Source organism: Salmo trutta, chromosome 5 (assembly GCF_901001165.1).
Source record: "Salmo trutta chromosome 5, fSalTru1.1, whole genome shotgun sequence".
NCBI lineage: Eukaryota > Metazoa > Chordata > Actinopteri > Salmoniformes > Salmonidae > Salmo > Salmo trutta.
Window position 1 is genome coordinate 3,937,082 of NC_042961.1, and position 15,663 is coordinate 3,952,744.

At 45.5% G+C, this 15,663-nt stretch overlaps 1 protein-coding gene across 4 annotated transcripts in view; it reads left to right on the forward strand.

The window, feature by feature from the left end:
• The window catches only part of LOC115193526 (collagen alpha-1(XIX) chain), a 258,296-nt gene that overhangs the window by 40,484 nt on the left and 202,149 nt on the right, over nucleotides 1-15,663 (forward strand). For all 4 annotated transcript variants that reach the window (XM_029752231.1, XM_029752233.1, XM_029752234.1 and 1 more), the window contains exons 10-12: nucleotides 6,002-6,046; nucleotides 6,752-6,805; nucleotides 11,171-11,215. In XM_029752231.1, coding sequence (XP_029608091.1) covers nucleotides 6,002-6,046; nucleotides 6,752-6,805; nucleotides 11,171-11,215 — 144 coding nt within the window. The remainder of the gene's footprint in view (nucleotides 1-6,001; nucleotides 6,047-6,751; nucleotides 6,806-11,170; nucleotides 11,216-15,663) is intronic.

A 15,663-nucleotide genomic window follows, 5' to 3' on the forward strand; every position in this document is an offset into this window, starting at 1 on the left:
GTGTCATAATTATCTCTAATGGATTTAACAGAGGAGAACGCTCATGTTGTCACTTAGTGGGGGACGTGTGTGTGTGTGTGTGTGTGCGTGTGCGTGTGCGTGTGCGTGTGTGCGTGTGCGTGTGTGTGTGTGTGTGTGTGTGTGTGTGTGTGTGTGTGTGTGTGTGTGTGTGTGTGTGTGTGTGTGTGTGTGCGTGTGCGTGTGCGTGTGCGTGTGTGTGTGTGTGAGAAAGACATTTGATTAATGACCTGCCCTTCCTTGACATGGCAGCAGACAGACAAGTCAGAGGGGAAGAATGAAGGAGAATGCCACAGGACAATGTTTCAGTTCACACAGGGAGAGGATGTAGAGTTACAGGCACCAGGGTAACCTTTAACCCTGTGATTCTGCTGCAGATTGGGGTTTAATGCTCTGCTGAGCGTTGGACCTAAGCCTCAGAATAGCCCTGGGGAAGAGTCCACTTGTTCTAAAGAGAATGCAAACATCCCTATAGGCTCCTTATATTCCAAACTGTACCTTGAAGCCAGTCCACTGCTAACCCCAATCAGGGACTGATTGAGATCTGGGACACCAGGCGGGTGCTATTAATGATCAGGCAGAACATAATAGCTATAGACTATTATCTATCCCCAACATCAGTTCTACATACCTGCAGTTCATGCAGCACACAATACGTAGTGTTACTGGGGTGACTCTGCCTTGTCTAAAGGGATGTGGAACATTCCTATACCAGTAGACTATAGGGTTCTATCTCCTACATCACTGGTTATCCTATAGATTCCATAGGCTACTGTCTATCTCCTACATCACTGGTTATCCTATAGATTCCATAGGCTACTGTCTATCTCCTACATCACTGGTTATCCTATAGATTCCATAGGCTACTGTCTATCTCCTACATCACTGGTTATCCTATAGATTCCATAGGCTATTGTCTATCTCCTACATCACTGGTTATCCTATAGATTCCATAGGCTATTGTCTATCTCCTACATCACTGGTTATCCTATAGATTCCATAGGCTATTGTCTATCTCCTACATCACTGGTTATCCTATAGATTCCATAGGCTACTGTCTATCTCCTACATCACTGGTTATCCTATAGATTCCATAGGCTACTGTCTATCTCCTACATCACTGGTTATCCTATAGATTCCATAGGCTACTGTCTATCTCCTACATCACTAGTAGGCCACATGGACATGTCCTTAAAGTAACTGTCCAGTGTTTACAGATTTCTATGAACTATTACCTTTAATTAATTACAATATGAGTGAAATAGTTTTCCTTATTTTGCATGTTAAAAAGCAGCTTTTCTGTGTTGCAATGGTGTGGGCGTACCCCAACAGCATCATGGTGTGGCTATATAGCATTCAATAAAAATATAAATGACAAGTCAACAGCTGATTGGCCAGCTCAGCCAATGAGACGTCTCTGCCAAAAACATGACGTGATCTTCTGTGAGGAAATGGCAAGCATTTTTTAAATGGTCTGTTTGAGATAATAGTTTAAGATGGGATTTTTGAAGTATTTTCTTCTTCACTTTTTTGCTTTGACCACAAATACGAGTATAGGACGAGTCAACAACATTATTTGTGTATTAGTTATAATGAGCTTTTAAAGGTAGACTCAGCAATACAACATACAAACAGAAAGTAAACAGCATAGTGGGTCAGTTTCTGCAACAACCATGAAAGCACATGGCTCAACTTCTTTGTTGTTTTGGTGCCCTGGTTACCAGGCTGCAAAGCGTGACGTGAACCCGTGAACATGCGCAGACACTGTACGTGACTGTGTGAGAGCGAAGTCTTGCATCTCGCTCATAAAATTACATAGATATATTTTTAAACCTTTATTTAACTAGGCAAGTAAGTTAAGAACAAATTCTTATTTACAATGACAGCCTCCTGGGGAACAGTGGGTTAACTGCCTTGTTCAGGGGCAGAACGGCAGCCTACCGGGGAACAGTGGGTTAACTGCCTTGTTATGGGCAGAACGACAGCCTACTGGGGAACAGTGGGTTAACTGCCTTGTTCAGGGGCAGAACGGCAGCCTACCGGGGAACAGTGGGTTAACTGCCTTGTTATGGGCAGAACGACAGCCTACTGGGGAACAGTGGGTTAACTGCCTTGTTCAGGGGCAGAACAACATATTTTTACCTTGTCAGCTCTGGGATTTGATCCAGCAACCTTTCGGTTACTGGCCCAACTCTCTAACCACCGCCCCAGAAAAGTAACCATTCAAATTTGTAGACAGAACTATGGATGCAAGGACTGACCATCCATGATATCAAAATGATAGTTTTAAATATGTTTTGACACTATACAGTGTTTGTTTACATTTACTTTGTTTACAAATTTAACACGCTTATATTTTGGGTTCTGAAGGGGTATGACAGCTGAACTAAGCTCATGAGACATTTATAAGTGAAATTCTTCAAAAATCTATGGGTGTATACAGTATGATTAATTTATGAGTTCTGTTCTTCTAGAATCTATGGGTATATACAATATCATTAATTTATAAGTACAAAAATGGATGTAGCAATTAAGGATTTTAGCTTGGACACATTCTAAAAATGTCAAAAACAAACATTATTTGGATATTTTCTCCAAAAGCTATTATAACCATTATGGCCCAGGGCATGTCCTTTATACTAATGTAGGCTACAGTCAGTGGCCGTTAGTGTCTTATTCACACATTAGCCAGAGGATTTAGGAGGTCCAGCAGTTCACTGAGCTAAGCTAGGGTCCCATCCTGCCTCCCTTACAGCTGTTCCCAGCCTGTTGTATTTAACACAGTGAGCCAACAGCTGCAGAGAGCGAGGTGGATTGTATTACTCGATAATTGGGAAGCTACACGTCCCAGATCCACAGTAATCCTGTTTCACTGTGTTAGGGTCTTGTTTGACGAGGGGAAACAACATTTCTGCTAGCTGCTTCTACATGGTCTCATTAGAATATGTAAAAAATAGTGACATTTAACCTTTGTAGTTCTATGTCAACCAAATAAATGTTTATTTATTTTACATCATTTTAACTCATTGTCATTTACAGCAAAGACCTGGGGAATAGTTACAAGGGAGAGGAGGGAGGATGAATGAGCCAATTGGAAGCTGGGGATAATTAGGCCAGATTGTGAATTTATGATAAGTGCCATGGGATCTTTAGTGACCACAGAGAGTCAGGACACCAGGGTTAACACCCCTAGTCTTATGATAAGTGCCATGGGATCTTTAGTGACCACAGAGAGTCCGGACACCAGGGTTAACACCCCTAGTCTTATGATAAGTGTCATGGGATCTATAGAGACCACAGAGAGTCAGGACACCAGGGTTAACACCCCTAGTCTTATGATAAGTGCCATGGGATCTATAGAGACCACAGAGAGTCAGGACACCAGGGTTAACACCCCTAGTCTTATGATAAGTGCCATGGGATCTTTAGTGACCACAGAGAGTCCGGACACCAGGGTTAACACCCCTAGTCTTATGATAAGTGCCATGGGATCTTTAGTGACCACAGAGAGTCCGGACACCAGGGTTAACACCCCTAGTCTTATGATAAGTGTCATGGGATCTATAGAGACCACAGAGAGTCAGGACACCAGGGTTAACACCCCTAGTCTTATGATAAGTGCCATGGGATCTATAGTGACCACAGAGAGTCAGGACACCAGGGTTAACACCCCTAGTCTTATGATAAGTGCCATGGGATCTTTAGTGACCACAGAGAGTCAGGACACCAGGGTTAACACCCCTAGTCTTATGATAAGCGCCATGGGATCTTTAGTGACCACAGAGAGTCCGGACACCAGGGTTAACACCCCTAGTCTTATGATAAGTGCCATGGGATCTTTAGTGACCACAGAGAGTCAGGACACCAGGGTTAACACCCCTAGTCTTATGATAAGTGCCATGGGATCTTTAGTGACCACAGAGAGTCCGGACACCAGGGTTAACACCCCTACTCTTATGATAAGCGCCATGGGATCTTTAGTGACCACAGAGAGTCAGGACACCAGGGTTAACATCCCATCAGGAGGACAGAAACACCTACACAGGGCAATGTCTGCCCTGGGACATTTCTTTTATTTTTTAGACCAGTATGCCTCCTACTGGCCCTCCAACACCACTTTTAGCAGCATCTGGTCTCCCATCCAGGGACTGACCCTGCTTAGCTTCAGAGGCAAGCAGCAGTGGGATGCAGGGTGGTATACTGTATCAATATGACAATAATTAGTCCAATTAAGGAACTATTGCTACGAACTAAGCTTTATCAAGGCCTATTCATGTTGTCCAAATCCTACCACCATTCCTTGGCTGCAACATTCAGGAAAATATTATAGCCATGTCTGTGACGTGTTCAGGGAACGATTAGAAAAAGTGCAATTTTAACCACACTTACTTGCCATAGATGTGGGAGAGACAAGCTGCTACTAAAAGAACAGCCACTGACTGTACAGCCAATTAGAGACCAGCCACTGACTGTACAGCCAATTAGAGACCAGCCACTGACTGTAGAGCCAATTAGAGACCAGCCACTGACTGTACAGCCAATTAGAGACCAGCCACTGACTGTACAGCCAATTAGAGACCAGCCACTGACTGTACAGCCAATTAGAGACCAGCCACTGACTGTACAGTCAATTAGAGACCAGCCACTGACTGTAGAGCCAATTAGAGACCAGCCACTGACTGTACAGCCAATTAGAGACCAGCCACTGACTGTACAGCAAATTAGAGACCAGCCACTGACTTTATAGCCAATTAGAGACCAGCCACTGACTGTACAGCCAATTAGAGACTAGCCAATGACTGTACAGCCAATTAGAGACCAGCTACTGACTGTACAGCAAATTAGAGACCAGCCACTGACTTTATAGCCAATTAGAGACCAGCCACTGACTGTATAGCCAATTAGAGACCAGCCACTGACTATCACCAAAGCCCCATATACTACCCACCACTGCGACCTGTACGCTCTCGTTGGCTGGCCTTCACTTCATAATCGTCGCCAAACCCACTGGCTCCAGGTCATCTACAAGTCTTTGCTAGGTAAAGTCCCCCCTTATCTCCGCTCACTGGTCACCATAGCAGCACCCACCTGTAGCACGCGCTCCAGCAGGTATATCTCTCTGGTCACCCCCAAAGCCAATTCCTCCTTCAGCCGCCTCTCCTTCCAGTTCTCTGCTGCCAATGACTGGAACGAACTACAAAAATCTCTGAAACTGGAAACACTTATCTCCCTCACTAGCTTTAAGCACCAGCTGTCAGAGCAGCTCACAGATCACTGCACCTGTACATAGCCCATCTATAATTTAGCCCAAATAACTACCTCTTCCCCTACTGTATTTATTTATTTTATTTTACTCCTTTGTACCCCATTATCTCTATTTCTACTTTGCACTTTCTTCTACTACAAATCTACCATTCCAGTGTTTTACTTGCTATATTGTATTTACTTTGCCACCATGGACTTTTTTTGCCTTTACCTCCTTTATCTCACCTCATTTGCTCACATTGTATATAGTCTTATTTTTTTCTACTGCATCATTGATTGTATGTTGTTTTACTCCATGTGTAACTCTGTGTTGTTGTATGTTGGCGAACTGCTTTGCTTTATCTTGGCCAGGTCGCAATTGTAAATGAGAACTTGTTCTCAACTTGCCTACCTGATTAAATAAAGGTGAAATAAATAAATAAAGTATAGCCAATTAGAGACCAGCCACTGACTGTACAGCCAATTAGAGACCAGCCCCTGACTGTACAGCCAATTAGAGACCAGCCACTGACTGTACAGCCAATTATAGACCAGCCACTGACTGTACAGCCAATTAGAGACCAGCCCCTGACTGTACAGCCAATTAGAGACCAGCCACTGACTGTACAGCCAATTATAGACCAGCCACTGACTGTACAGCCAATAAGACAAGCAGTCACTAACTAAATGACCAATAAGGGAGCAGCAGCTACTGACTGTATCATGTCTTCCTTTGCAGGGAGAGACCGGGAAAGACGGATTCCCTGGAAACTCTAGCCAGAAGGTACAGTATGTTACCATGGAAATATTTTATATTTATACAATGTACTGTATATGAGATATTTCACAACTTACATATCTGTTTGAACATAATAAACTCAGAGAGTGCCCTGTCAGCTGGGTCTGAACATGGTCTATCACCTTCAGTTCACCAGGACCACTCTAAAGCATCATCACCCTCTAAACCCTCCTCTAGGGCCCTTAGACGTTGAAGTTGAAGAATACACACACACACACACACACACACACACACACACACACACACACACACACACACACACACACACACACACACACACACACACACACACACACACACACACACACACACCACACATACAAGGACATATTTGCCTATGAAACTCGATCCAATCTAATGACATAACACTTAAAAGGCGCGGCCCACCCAAACATTTTCCTATACTTGATAAGGTTGAGAATTGGCTAAAGCTGGTCTGCGTTACTCAACACTGCACATGACATGCAAAGTCTATATCAAGTGTCATAACATTCATATTGAGATTGATGGTGGTGTGACTTGGCCTACTCTGCCTGTGTGGTTCGTGTGATTTCCATCCAAACTGTATTAGCTACCGCAGCGTACTGTTTTGCTGTTTTGGAGATGTCTTAAGGCCAACCCTTTTACTGTGCGTGTGTGCGTGTGCATGCCTAATCCTAATTGTGCGTGTGTGTTCTATTTCTCCCTCAGGGTGACCAGGGTGTTTCTGGCTCACCAGGTCTGGATGGTATTCCTGGACAGAAGGTGAGTCAGACTGTTGGCCTGTTTGGACTGTCCATGATATGTAAGATATAAGGTTACTGTTTTAAACCACTAAGCTGTTATTCTCCAACTACATATAATCTGTGGGAGGGTTTTCTATGTCCTGGAGTGCTGGACTAAGGTTCAACTAAAGTAGAATAATACTATCCCCTTCATCAGCTATCATGATAATACTATCCCCTTCATCAGCTATCATGATAATACTATCCCCTTCATCAGCTATCATGATAATAACAATATCCCCTTCATCAGATATCATAATAATACTATCTCCTTCATCAGCTATTATTATAATAACAATATCCCCTTAATCAGATATCATAATAATACTATCTCCTTCATCAGCTATTATGATAATACTATCTCCTTCATCAGCTATTATTATAATAACAATATCCCCTTCATCAGATATCATAATAATACTATCTCCTTCATCAGCTATTATGATAATACTATCTCCTTCATCAGCTATTATTATAATAACAATATCCCCTTCATCAGCTATCATAATAATGCTATCCCCTTCATCAGCTATCATGATAATACTATCTCCTTCATCAGCTATTATTATAATAACAATATCTCCTTCATCAGCTATCATGATAATAACAATATCCCCTTCATCAGATATCATGATAATAACAATATCCCCTTCATCAGATATCATAATAATACTATCTCCTTCATCAGCTATTATTATAATAACAATATCCCCTTCATCAGCTATCATGATAATAACAATATCCCCTTCATCAGCTATCATGATAATAACAATATCCCCTTCATCAGATATTATGAGATGGTGGTGGTGGTGGTGGTGGTGGTTGTGGTGGTGGTGTTAGTGGTGTTAGTGTTGTTAGTGGTTATGGTGGGGGTGATGGTGGTGGTGTTAGTGGTGATGGTGGTGGTTATGGTGGGGGTGGTGGGGGTGATGGTGGTGGTGTTAGTGGTGATGGTGGGGGTGATGGTGGTGGTGTTAGTGGTGTTAGTTGTGATGGTGGTTATGGTGGGGGTGATGGTGGTGGTGTTAGTGGTGATGGTGGGGGTGATGGTGGTGGTGTTAGTAGTGTTAGTTGTGATGGTGGTGATGGTGGGGGTAATGGTGGTGGTGTTAGTGGTGATGGTGGTGGTGTTAGTGGTGGTGTTAGTGGTGATGGTGGGGGTGATGGTGGTGGTGTTAGTGGTGTTAGTTGTGATGGTGGTGATGGTGGGGGTAATGGTGGTGGTGTTAGTGGTGTTAGTTGTGATGGTGGTTATGGTGGGAATGATGGTGGTGGTGTTAGTGGTGATGGTGGGGGTGATGGTGATGGTGTTAGTAGTGTTAGTTGTGATGGTGGTGATGGTGGGGGTAATGGTGGTGGTGTTAGTGGTGATGGTGGTGGTGATGATGGGGGGGTGATGGTGGTGGTGTTAGTGGTGGTGATGGTGGTTGTGTCAGTGGTGATTAGTGGTGATGGTGGAGGTGATGGTGGTGGTGTTAGTGGTGGTGGTGGTGTTAGTGGTGATTAGTGGTGATGGTGGGGGTGAAGGTGGGGGTGTTAGTTGTGGTGGTGGTGTTAGCGGTGATTAGTGGTGATGGTGGGGGTGAAGGTGGTGGTGTTAGTTGTGATGGTGGTGGTTTTAGTGGTGGTGATGGTGGTGGTGTTAGTGGTGATTAGTGGTTATGGTGGGGGTGTTAGTGGTGGTGATGGTGATGGTGGTGGTGTTAGTGGTGGTGATGGTGGTGGTGTTAGTGGTGATTAGTGGTGATGGTGGGGGTGATGGTGGTGGTGTTGGTGGTGGTGGTGTTAGTGGTGATTAGTGGTGATGGTGGGGGTGATGGTGGTGGTGTTAGTGGTGGTGATGGTGGGGGTGATGGTGGTGGTTTTAGTGGTGGTGATGGTGGTGGTGTTAGTTGTGATTAGTGGTGATGGTGGGGGTGATGGTGGTGGTGTTAGTGGTGATGGTGGTGGTTTTAGTGGTGGTGATGGTGGTGATGGTGGTGGTTTTAGTGGTGGTGATGGTGGTGGTGTTAGTGGTGGGGGTGATGGTTATGGTGGTGGTGGTGATTACAGTGGTGGTTATGGTGATGGTGATGGTGGTGGTTATGGTGGGGGTGATGGTGTTGGTTATGGTGGGGGTGATGGTGTTGGTTATGGTGGTGGTGTTGGTGATGGTGGTGGTGTTAGTGGTGGGGGTGATGGTGGTGGTGTTAGTGGTGGGGGTGATGGTTATGGTGGTGGTGGTGATTACAGTGGTGAGTGGTGGTTATGGTGATGGTTATGGTAGTGGTTATGGTGGTGGTGGTTATGGTGATGGTGGTGATGGTGGTGGTGTTAGTGGTGGGGGTGGTGGTGTTAGTGGTGGGGGTGATGGTTATGGTGGTGGTGGTGGTGATTACGGTGATGGTTATGGTGGTGGTTATGGTGATGGTGGTGGTGGTTATGGTGGGGGTGATGATGGTGGTGGTGATGGTGGTGGTGTTAGTGGTGGGGGTGATGGTGGTGGTGTTAGTGGTGGGGGTGAGGTGATGGTGGTGGTGGTGATTACAGTGGTGTTTATGGTGATGGTGATGGTAGTGGTGGTGACTCGCTCCTTCTCTCCCCAGTGTGTTTCTGTAGTGCAGGGCTCTCCAACCCTCTTCTGTAGGTTTTCTCTCCAGTCCCAGTTATAACTAACTGGATTCAGCATATCAACCAGCTAATTATTAGAATCTGGTCCACTAGATAAGGGCTGGAACAAAAACCTCAAGGAGGACAGCTCTCCAGGAACAGGGCTGGAGCAAAAACCTCAAGGAGGGTAGCTCTCCAGGAACAGGGCTAAGCAAAAACCTCAAGGAGGATAGCTCTCCAGGAACAGGGCTGGAGGAAAAACCTCAAGGAGGATAGCTCTCCAGGAACAGGGCTGGAGCAAAAACCTCAAGGAGGATAGCTCTCCAGGAACAGGGCTGGAGAAAAAACCTCAAGGAGGGTAGCTCTCCAGGAACAGGGCTGGAGAAAAAACCTCAAGGAGGGTAGCTCTCCAGGAACAGGGTTGGAGTAAAAACCTCAAGGAGGGTAGCTCTCCAGGAACAGGGATGGAGTGAAAACCTACAGGATGGTAGCTCTCCAGGAACAGGGTTAGAGTGAAAACCTACAGGATGGTAGCTCTGCAGGAACAGGGTTGGAGTGACAACCTACAGGATGGTAGCTCTCCAGGTACAGGGTTGGAGTGAAAACCTACAGGATGGTAGCTCTCCAGGAACAGGGATGGAGTGACAACCTACAGGATGGTAGCTCTCCAGGAACAGGGTTGGAGTGAAAACCTACAGGATGGTAGCTCTCCATGAACAGGGTTGGAGTGACAACCTACAGGATGGTAGCTCTCCAGGAACAGGGTTGGCGTGACAACCTACAGGATGGTAGCTCTCCAGGAACAGGGTTGGAGTGACAACCTACAGGAGGGTAGCTCTCCAGGAACAGGGTTGGCGTGACAACCTACAGGAGGGTAGCTCTCCAGGAACAGGATTGGAGTGACAACCTACAGGATGGTAGCTCTCCAGGAACAGGGTTGGAGTGAAAACCTACAGGATGGTAGCTCTCCAGGAACAGGGTTGGAGTGACAACCTACAGGATGGTAGCTCTCCAGGAACAGGGTTGGCATGACAACCTACAGGATGGTAGCTCTCCAGGAACAGGATTGGAGTGACAACCTACAGGATGGTAGCTCTCCAGGAACAGGGTTGGAGTGAAAACCTACAGGATGGTAGCTCTCCAGGAACAGGGTTGGCATGACAACCTACAGGATGGTATCTCTCCAGGAACAGGATTTGCACCCAGGACACAAAGGGATTTACACACAGAGACATAGTCCCTTAGGAGGGAGATAGGACTTCTACTATATCCTCTCCTCATGTATTTACAGTATTGTATACCCTCTGATTCAATGCTGCTTCAATACAGGGTCAGAGGAGATGAACAAATAATTAGCTTTTTCATCTTGTAAACACAAGTGAATATCATACACCTACCAGAGAAATATTTCTGTGTATGTAAATATACATTAGTCATAGAGTTGTGGCTATTCCTTATGCATTAGATATTGGACAGTATGGAATATGTACTGTACATGTATATACAGTAAGGTGTATGGGAAATAGTCCTGCTCTTATTCTTTATAACCTGAAGTGATGTATAATTCCGTTTTGAGAATTTTGAAGTTGCCTCAAGGTGCTAAACATTGTTGATGTGTGAACGAAGGCCCATTCAGAGCTGCACTGAACCCTACGGCACAGACCTCAGTGAAACTACGAAGATATTTCTCCTCATGAACGAGTAGACCTTCAATGTTTGTTATTTAGCATTTCAAGTTTCAACCTTGTAATTTCAGGGGGAGGCAGGATCAAACGGGTCTAAGGGGATCGATGGAGCAATGGTAAGTACACACATGCATGGAAACGTACACACACACACATATTACATAATGGTAAATGTATCTGGTTTCACTCTCTGTCATGTATAAACACCAGTTCATCCAAACGTGCGAAGTTCCACTGTAGTGGATATATAGTAATTCATATTCCAAGCATGCGAAGTCCCACTGCAGTGGATACATGGTTATTAATATGTAGCATATGTCTTCTGTTGTTATATATATTTTATTTTAAAGGATTTTCTAGCACAGGTTTTCTAATACATCTCTGAAGAATCTCATTTTTACATTCACATTTTAGTTATTTAGCAGACACTCTTATCCAGAGCGACTTACAGTAGTGAATGCATACATTTCATACATTTCATACATTTTTTTCTCCGTACTGGTCCCCCGTGGGAATCGATTATTTCATAACCCAAGGCCTTTTCCCCTGTAATCTCAAGACTAACACAATAGCTATTCATATTTTACATGCAACCATGAAGGTACATGCATAGTGTATTCTACGATTATCTGGAGATAATGTCCAATGTGGATTGATCTGAACTCTAATAACTTGGTGTCATGTGAAGGACGTGTATGGAATGTATATATCACAGCTCTGACCTAGTCTCTACACCTACAGTAAAACACCATGTATTCATGCAAGGATTCAGGGAAATGAAACGATAGGCTGCAGGCAGCATGAGTATCACATGGGGGTGTGGGAAACGTCCTCCTCAGCCTGAACTGTCCCCACTTGCGTCAGCAAATAACTAGCTTTTTCATTTGGCACCGACTGGTAAGTTGGTTCAGGAGGGCGGTCACATGTGCTAGCAAGGCAGAGGTTCTGGGTTCGAGCGTCGGTGTGAGCCGAATCAGGAGGAAGTGGTACTCTCTAAGCAAGCAGCGTGACGTCCTTTAGACATGCATTCATGCGAAGGGTTCAGGGAAATACTCAGGAATGCTGCATGATGTTGGGCTGGTCTCAGAGGAGTGAGCTACAGCACAAACAGATCTGGGACCAGAATAGAATTGTGTAGTATTTGCATAATTTGTTCTTTCATAATGGTGGTGTGGCTTTATGGGCTAAAGGCTGGATGTGTTTAGAATAAATATCGTAAAAGGACTTCAGTAGACTATGAAATTACAGGAAAACAAAGCTATGCTTTCAGGAAAATGGTCTGTATTTTGTGGCTTTTGCATAATTAGTTCCTTCGTAATGGCGGTGTGGCTCCACTAAGTATTGGGCTGAGCAGATGGACAGTTTAAAACGGCATAATGAAAGAGACTCTTTTCATCACCATATCCTCTCTGATTAGGCCAATGGACTGAGGGAGAAATCTGTCCCTCTGGCACAGTGTACAATACACTGACTGGCCTGCTCAGTACAACATATAGGGACTGGGCTGCCTGCTCAGTATGACATACAGGGACTGAGTTGCCTGCTCAGTTCAACATACAGGGACTGGGCTGCCTGCTCAGTACAACATACAGGGACTGGACTGCCTGCTCCGATCAACTTACAGGGACTGGGCTGCCTGCTCAATTCAACATACAGGGACTGGGCTGCCTGCTCAGTTCAACATACAGGGACTGGGCTGCCTGCTCAGTATGACATACAGGGACTGGGCTGCCTGGTCAGTTCAACATACAGGGACTGGGCTGCCTGCTCAGTTCAACATACAGGGACTGGGCTGCCTGTTCAGTATGACATACAGGGACTGGGCTGCCTGCTCAGTACGACATACAGGGACTGGGCTGCCTGCTCAGTATGACATACAGGGACTGGGCTGCCTGCTCAGTATGCCATACAGGGACTGGGCTGCCTGCTCAGTATGACATACAGGGACTGGGCTGCCTGCTCAGTATGACATACAGGGACTGGGCTGCCTGCTCAGTATGCCATACAGGGACTGGGCTGCCTGCTCAGTACAACATACAGGGACTGGGCTGCCTGCTCAGTACGACATACAGGGACTGGGCTGCCTGCTCAGTATGACATACAGGGACTGGGCTGCCTGCTCAGTACAACATACAGGGACTGGGCTGCCTGTTCAGTATGACATACAGGGACTGGGCTGCCTGTTCAGTATGACATACAGGGACTGGGCTGCCTGTTCAGTTTGACATACAGGGACTGGGCTGCCTGTTCAGTATGACATACAGGGGCTGCTACTGAATAGCAATTCAGAGGGAAACAGAGCAGACACTAAACAGTCACTATTAAGGCTGTTGAGATTACACTGAGATAAACAGCTCTATGAATGATATCCAATGGGGCGAATGAACAAGTTGTTGAATAAACAACTTAAAAAGGCTTTATAGAGCACTCATAGGGTCTTCATAAGCTGTACATACTGTAGCTAGTTTGTACACATCTGGATGTATACAGAGTGCCTCACTGTGTAGCAGAGCTGGCACAGGATACTAGGTGACGTAGTGTAGAGGAGAATGTCACAGCTTATATAGCCTTCGTAGTGCATTGATAATGGCTTCATAAGCCCTCCATAACCATTTGTAAACAGAGTTTTGCTGTGTAGCAGAGCTGGCAATGCATAGGATACCAGGTGTAGTGGTGAAGCATGACTTACTGTAGAGGGGATACCTCGGGGGAACTTAGTTCCTGATCTTCAGGACATCTATTTGGTCACACAGACTGGGTTGGTTCCTCTGTGGGATGACCTCATCACAACAGCTCATTGGTCACAGACTGGGTTGGTTCCTCTGTGGGATGACCTCATCACAACAGCTCATTGGTCACAGACTGGGTTGGTTCCTCTGTGGGATGACCTCAACACAACAGCTCATTGGTCACAGACTGGGTTGGTTCCTCTGTGGGATGACCTCAACACAACAGCTCATTGGTCACAGACTGGGTTGGTTCCTCTGTGGGATGACCTCATCACAACAGCTCATTGGTCACACAGACTGGGTTGGTTCCTCTGTGGGATGACCTCAACACAACAGCTCATTGGTCACACAGACTGGGTTGGTTCCTCTGTGGGATGACCTCATCACAACAGCTCATTGGTCACACAGACTGGGTTGGTTCCTCTGTGGGATGACCTCAACACAACAGCTCATTGGTCACACAGACTGGGTTGGTTCCTCTGTGGGATGACCTCATCACAATAGCTCATTGGTCACACAGACTGGGTTGGTTCCTCTGTGGGATGACCTCAACACAACAGCTCATTGGTCACAGACTGGGTTGGTTCCTCTGTGGGATGACCTCAACACAACAGCTCATTGGTCACAGACTGGGTTGGTTCCTCTGTGGGATGACCTCAACACAACAGCTCATTGGTCACTCAGACTGGGTTGGTTCCTCTGTGGGATGACCTCATCACAACAGCTCATTGGTCACACAGACTGGGTTGGTTCCTCTGTGGGATGACCTCAACACAACAGCTCATTGGTCACAGACTGGGTTGGTTCCTCTGTGGGATGACCTCAACACAACAGCTCATTGGTCACACAGACTGGGTTGGTTCCTCTGTGGGATGACCTCAACACAACAGCTCATTGGTCACAGACTGGGTTGGTTCCTCTGTGGGATGACCTCAACACAACAGCTCATTGGTCACAGACTGGGTTGGTTCCTCTGTGGGATGACCTCAACACACCAGCTCATTGGTCACAGACTGGGTTGGTTTCTCTGTGGGATGACCTCAACACAACAGTTCATTGGTCACACAGACTGGGTTGGTTCCTCTGTGGGATGACCTCATCACAACAGCTCATTGGTCACAGACTGGGTTGGTTCCTCTGTGGGATGACCTCAACACAACAGCTCATTGGTCACTCAGACTGGGTTGGTTCCTCTGTGGGATGACCTCAACACAACAGCTCATTGGTCACAGACTGGGTTGGTTCCTCTGTGGGATGACCTCAACACAACAGCTCATTGGTCACAGACTGGGTTGGTTCCTCTGTGGGATGACCTCATCACAACAGCTCATTGGTCACACAGACTGGGTTGGTTCCTCTGTGGGATGACCTCAACACAACAGCTCATTGGTCACACAGACTGGGTTGGTTCCCCTGTGCAGAGTGGAAAACTAACGGTAACATCTTACTGAAAGCCCTCAGCTATAATGTTTTATGTCTTATAATGTGTCTTACAGTAGTAGGCTTACAGTACGGTATTTCTCTGTAGGACATTTTTAACATTGTAATACATCATACCTGCATGCATTGGCAAGTGTTACCCTGTTTATTGAACAGATTGATAATTGTTGTTGTTTGAATAGGCATATTAGCAACATGTTTGTTTCAAGTAATAACGTTTATTGTCCATATAAAGTGGTTGAGATTTTTATGAAACAGGTGGAAATGGAGCATTATTACGATGCCTGTTTATTCAGCAACATTTGGATGTCACTTCCTATACTGAATGTATTTCAAACAATGGTGACTGCCAAGAGAGAGGTTTATCATAATACTGCTGCGCGCTTCTTCCATGG